This window comes from Phoenix dactylifera, unplaced genomic scaffold (assembly GCF_009389715.1).
Source record: "Phoenix dactylifera cultivar Barhee BC4 unplaced genomic scaffold, palm_55x_up_171113_PBpolish2nd_filt_p 001009F, whole genome shotgun sequence".
NCBI lineage: Eukaryota > Viridiplantae > Streptophyta > Magnoliopsida > Arecales > Arecaceae > Phoenix > Phoenix dactylifera.
In genome coordinates, this window is record NW_024068363.1 from 81,349 (window position 1) to 88,017 (window position 6,669).

Below are 6,669 nucleotides of genomic sequence, written 5' to 3' on the forward strand. Positions count from 1 at the left end.
TTCAGCTACCTTAGATTCACCTAAAAAGACAGCTCTCCCTATTGGAAAAGAAACCAATATTACACACATAGGAACAACACTATTTAATTCTTCTATATCCATAAATGGTGTCCTTGACATTTTCATCTTTTCAACATAATCTTCTCTCTATTAGTAAGCTTACAAAATCTCTGAATTGTTTCATTTTTTTAATCTTGACAAGTTGTCTTTGCAGGACCTGTTAACAAAGATGGAGATTGGTGTGGGTATAGAGAAAAAAGGCCTCTACATTTTTCAATCCAATTTTAGTTCCATTCTGCTTTTTCAATTTCTTCTCAGTACTTCAACCTTTGACATTGTCGTTAAGGCCATTCATCTTCATCTTGGCTACTTCATTTATCCAAAACTATTCCTAGCATTTTATTTTCAAAAAAATAATTGTGTCAGGTTTGTCCTATTACTAAACAAACAAGGTTGTCCTTTTCTTTAAGATCAATTTCATATGTTGCTCCATTTGAATTAATCTACATTGATATGTAGGAGGCTTATAATGCTAAATTTCATTTTGGTGCATATTACATCTTAACTTTAGTTGATTTTTTTTTTCATTCTCCATGGGTTTATCTAATGCAATACAAATCTCAATCCCAGTATTATAACCAAACCTTCATCTCACTTGTTAAAACCTAACACAATACCCATATTAAAAGAATAAGAACCAACAACTCAAATATTTTCATCATGAACTCCAACATTTTTTACACCTTGAAGGTGTTATTCATGAGCATAGTTGTTTAAGGATAACCCAATAAAATAGGACTATAGAATGCAAACACAAATATTTACTTGAGGTTGCATGTGTCTTGCGATTTCAGGATCACCTTTCTTTTGATTTTTGAGGCGAATGTGCTCTTACAGCAACTTACTTGATTAATCATATTCTTTCTCCAATTTTGTGTAATCTTTTGGATATAAAGTTTTATTTATTACTTGACCTACTTTAGCTAATCTTAGAGTTTTTGGTTGCCTATGTTATTCTCTAAATCCATAATTAAGAAACATAAATTAAAGGTCTTTCTATTTCTAGTATTTTTATGGATTATCTATTTGGACAAAAAGGCTATTGTGTCTATGACATCAAAACAAAACAAAAATTCATAAGTAGAAATATTCATTTCTTTGAAAATATATTGCATTTTCAACACATTCCATCAAGTTCTCTTACTCCTAACCCAATCCTATCCCTTCCTATGAATGATCTCTCTCTTGGCTCTACCCTTCCTACACCAACACCTCCTATCGAACCCACTATTTCACATGATTGCACGACTTCGTTTCTTAACCGTGAGTTTTTCTCCACCACATCTATGTCCCTATCCATATCCTAGTCAACTATAGATTCGTCACCCTCTCCTAGTCACTTGCCTACATCACCTCATTATGTTAAACCAATTCCACTACGTCACTCTACTCGGCCTACCAAGCAACCTACCTGGCTCAAGGATTATTATTGCTCCACTATTACTACCTCCAAGCTCTCACTCCAACAATACTCATTTTTGATAATTTCGTCCTTAAGTACATCTTTTCTGCTCTCCAATTATTTGACATATGACAATTTTTTCTCCTTTCATTGTGTTTTCCTGCTGCTCTTACTTTTATTCTTGAAGATAGAATTTTTTCACAGGCAATCAAATTCTCTCAACAGTGAGAGGTAATGGAGAAAGAAATTTAAGCTCTTGAGGCAAATAATATAAATCTAGACTAGTACCACTCTTTCGCTAAGAAAACAACCCATTGGTTAGAAATGGATGTATAAGGTCAAAAAAAAATGTGATGATACTATGGAGCGATATAGGATAGGCTTGTAACTAAAAGATTTACAAAATAGAAAGGCAGTGGCTACCACAAGACCTTTGCCCTAGTCTCCAAACTCGTCACAATTTATTGCTTACTTGCCATTGCAACCATTCATGGTTGGGATCTTTATTAATTTGACATTAATAATGCATTTTTACATGGAGAACTCTCTAAAGAAATCTATATGAAAATGCCAATAAGTTATTCTTGCCGGGATGAAAATCAAGTTTGTAAACAAGTCATTGTATAGTCTTCAACAAGCTGGTAGAAATTGGTTTCAAAAATTCTCTCAAGCCTTACTTGATGTTTGGGTCCTCTCAGTCCCATGCTGATTATTCCCTTTTCTTTCGCATTCAAAGTACCTCCCAACTCTTCATCTTGGTTTATGTTGATTATATCATCCTAATAAGAAATGATATTATGAGCTATTGATGCACTTAGTCCTATCTGCACTCTAAAGTTCGCATTAAAGATTTGGCACTTCTTAAATTTTTTTGGGCATTAAGATTGCTCCATCTTCCAAAGGCATCTATCTTTCGCAATGAAAAATATAATTTAAGATTTTTAGAAGATATGGACCTCTTGGGAGCCAAAACTACCAAGACCCTATGAAGCAACATCTGAAGCTTACAGACTCTGATGGTCTATTGCTTGATGATCATTCTTCCTACAATTGCCTCATTGAACGACTCATGGGCATCACAGTCGTTTGGCCTGATATTGTCTACTCACTCCATATTTTCAGTCAATTTATGCATCAACCATACAAGCCTCACCTTGATGTTGCACTTTGCTTATCTCGCTATCTTAAAGGTACCCCTTGCCAAGGCATTCTTCCTTTTTCTTCTAGTTCTCTTTAACTTACGAGTTATTGTGATTCAAATCGGATCGGCCGTCCTATGACTTGGTGCTCTACTATTGATTCTTACATTTTTCTTGGTTTTCCTCTTTCTTGGAAGACAAAGAAATGAGTCACTATCTTGTGCTCCTCTACCGAAGCTAAATATTGTCCCATAACTACAACAGCCTGTGAGATGCAATGGTTAAAATACTTGCTCCATATTCTAAATATCACTCATTCTGCACTTATTGTATTGTGACATTAAAGCTTCTCTTCATATCATTGTCAATCCCATCTTCCATAGACACACTAAACACATCAAAATAGATTATTTTATTCATGAGAAAATCCATACTCGCCTACTCCATACAAAGTTTGTTTTCACCGCTAACCAAGTAGCTGATGTTTCACCAAAGCTTTGGGCAAAGACACATTCCATTTCATTATTAGCAAGTTGGGTGTTGCAAACCTGCACATGCCGACTTGGGAGAGAGTGATGAAAATTATGCAATCAGATTCGACGGATATGGCCAGCTTTGCCATCCCATATGATGAAAATCACTCCTTGATATGGCCAACTATGCAATTCAGATGCATATCATTCCTTAATCAAATTTCATCACACGCTTCTAGCTAAAGATTATACATATATATATAGATTTTCCTTATATGTATCATAACATTGACCATATCTTGTACTATCCCTTTGATGCAGGGGTATTGATCCCAAATGAAGTGTATATAAATATATTATCATAGCTAATGAAAATGAAGCATTTTGGCCACAAATTTCCTTCTTAACAGAGTGCTAGGTTGGTTGCCACGTTGTCTGCAGCCATTGTTAAACTAAGAATAGTTCCTCAGAACAGTAGAATTCAGGTGGATAATGTGATTGAATAGCACCGGCTTACATGCCAACAAACTAGGCACTCTTTCTAGCTGTTTTTGGAGTTTCCTCAAACAAAATAAAGGATAGATTCTTCAGGTTTTGTCCTGTATTAGGAATGAATGGACGGTGGGAGGCACTAATGGTTCCATAGAATTTCTGCTGGAGGATTGTAGCCTATTGACCAGGATTTGTTGGAAGTTGTGCGATTGCAGCTAGCATTATTCATTTTGGCCAAGGATTAAAAAAAAGGCATAATAAAACATTGGCTCTAGCAGCTTCCTTAAATGTAGGCTTAATTGAAGGAAAGATACGGATTTGTATGCTGATATCTTGCATAATTTGTTCTTGCCAACTGAAGACTTCTTAATGCTCCAAGAAAGTTCCACTTGATTTAAGAGGCTGCTCATGTAGCAAGCCATCCTTCAAGGCAAGGGGTGAACTACACTTCTTTTGAAGATAACTGAAGGGGAGAGAGAGATTTTTAATTTACTCACCAGCATTGAAATAAAGGGGAGTACTCCAAGACAAACTTTTAGTGCATGGTCGGTGAAATCTCATTAAAATATTAGCTATCCTCCTTTTCCTCCAGCTAACCTATGAATGAAGCCTTAACCTAGTCATAGCTTTGGCTTAATAATGGCGCAGTTAGGACAAAGTTCCCGCAAATTCCGCCAGGGAAACAAAGTCCTTAAGCAACAAAATTTACTTTTACCCTCTGAACTGGCTTTTCCCTCTTTCTTCCAACACCTCTTTTGTCCTTTTCCACCTTTGCTTTCCAACACATGCCATCTTTTTTTCCGTCTTCTTCCTCTTCAACCCAACAGTTTAATGATAGCAATAAGTTTCAATTGAATTGAAAAAACAAAAGCTGAATCAAATAAATGAACGTTGTATCGGAGATCAGAAACAACGAATCAATTCAAAATTTAATACTGCCTCTTTTCTTCCGTCTATATTGTTCTCTCGCCCCCACCTCGGCCTAAAAGACAAAAGGAGAACTGTGTCGAACCCCAGGGGCCCAAACAAATCGATGCCACATCCAAGCAAAATTAAAAGCCCCATCTCCATAGATCTGAAATCAATATCATCACACCAATAATTTTTCAACTACAAACATCTGTACAAAAAAGGAAAAAGAAGCAGACAGCTAAACAACACCCTGTTGGAAAAATACAATTAAGCTATCTCAACAGACAGATCAATGAGAGTTAATATCACCCAACCAACACCTCTCATACAATGCACATCCCCTTCATCCAATTCTCCCACTCCCAGACTAAGAAAAACAAAAGGAGTGCCCCCCACTTCAAGCGTCATCCCTACACAGCCACCCACCTCTTCCTCCAACTACAAAGACAACATCAACAAGGAGAAGAGAAAAAGCAAAAAACAAAAATAATAACAAGAGCTGCTACCACCACTACTGCTTCCTTTGCTACTTCATGTATCATGTACTGTTACCACCGATGTCTTTTAAATTCGCATTCCTCCATAGTGCCTCATAGCTCCTGCATGAGAAAAGAAATGACAACAAATGAAACCAAATGTTACAACCTATATATTGAATAAATGCTATGTATTTATATGGTAAGAAATGACAACAAAGATAGCCCATGATAGAAATGGCTTATGTAAAAAAAAAAAAAAGAAGAAGAAATGAGCCAGACCCTTATCATGTTCGCATATTATTATTATTATTATTATTATTATTATTATTATTATTATTATTATTATTATTATTATCAGTGCAGAAAGTTGTGCATGAAAATTCACCAACCTGCGCAGACTTGCCATGGTGCACCTCTGCAGCCTCCATTTCTCCATCGTTCTTATCATTCTTTTTGCCTGTGGGGCAGTGCGCCTTCCTGAGCCCGAGCAGCTCCTTCCACCTGATGGAACCCTTCGGCGGCCGGCCATCGCCGGCGTCATGGGCACGAAGCTCGTCGCGGAGAGTGGTCAGCCGCTGGGGGCCGGTGCAGTACTGGTGGTTCTCCTTGAGGGGGAGGAGCCGTCCCTTGAAGAAGATCTGGTCGGCCGCGATCATGTGGTGGCTGCCCACGGAGAACTCGAAGTTGGGGTCGGACGGAGGTGGAGGCCCGCGTGGGGCCAGCGGCGGGTCCACGGCGAAGTCGTTGGAGAAGGAGATGCGGGGGCTCATCGGCGGAGCCGCCGGCACCCCGCACAAGCCCTGGTGCTCTGAGTTGAACATGTTAATGCATGCCATCAACCTGTCTTCACTCCCTTCCTTTTCTCCTCTTTCACAATAGCAATGGAACAAACAAGAACCAAAAATTTTATGCTCTACTACCACTTGACATGACTTAACGGTGAGGGGTTTATGTTTATATATAGAGGATGGGAGGGGAGGGGGGATGGGTGTTATGGATGCATGCATGGCATGTAGTGAGGAATGCATTGGGGTTAGCATCTAGATCTGCCGTATACTGACACCATCCAACCAGAGTGTGGCGTACTGTGAAACTTTGAAAGGATTAGATCCGCAGGGCTGTTACTAACACCGGCATCATCTTCCTCGCTTGTGTATATAATTAAGTGGTCCATGTATGAAGGAAAGCTAGCTGTCGGTGGCGCAGTAAGGATTTATTTCTGTGTTCCTCGAGGAACAGCAGTTCTCCTCCATGGTTTTAAATAACTGCCGGTAATGTGCGAAGAAACAACTCCGTTACGTTATGGGCATATCCATGTGTGATGGCACGTGTGCAGAAAATTAATCTGAGGCATGCTCGCCACGAAAATTCTCTTTGGACTCTGGGACTCTTGAATTACTCAAAAGTCAAAAGAAAAGGGCACACATCCTTTTAAAATTTTTTTTTTTGATAAAAGATTCAAGATAGTTCAAACTAGGAAGTAGTGTGCAAGTTTAACACGCATAACAAGATTCATTAATTTCAAGATGGATGAGTTGTTCTAACACACCAGGTTCTGGATCCCATTCTTGACAAAGTAATTAAAAAGAAATATTACATCCATATATTTAATGAAAACACATATATCTATCTATCTATCTATCTATCTATATATATATATATATATATATATATATATGTGTGTGTGTGTGTGTGTGTGTGTGTGTGTGTGT

General features: G+C 38.0%; 1 protein-coding gene across 1 annotated transcript; it reads right to left on the reverse strand.

Annotated features, from left to right (window-relative positions):
• Positions 1-4,618: 4,618 nt before the first annotated feature.
• LOC103696095 lies at positions 4,619-5,895 on the reverse strand. Its single transcript, XM_008777623.4, has 2 exons — positions 5,347-5,895; positions 4,619-5,077 (listed from the first exon to the last, which is right to left on the reverse strand). The coding sequence occupies exons 1-2, from the start codon at positions 5,791-5,793 to the stop codon at positions 5,069-5,071; spliced, it is 456 nt and encodes a 151-aa protein (XP_008775845.1). The 5' UTR covers positions 5,794-5,895; the 3' UTR covers positions 4,619-5,068.
• Positions 5,896-6,669: the final 774 nt, after the last annotated feature.

Excerpts from the sequence above, each read along its gene's own strand:
- LOC103696095 (XM_008777623.4), bottom strand. The coding sequence starts at position 5,793 with ATGGCATGCATTAACATGTTCAACTCAGAGCACCAGGGCTTGTGCGGG.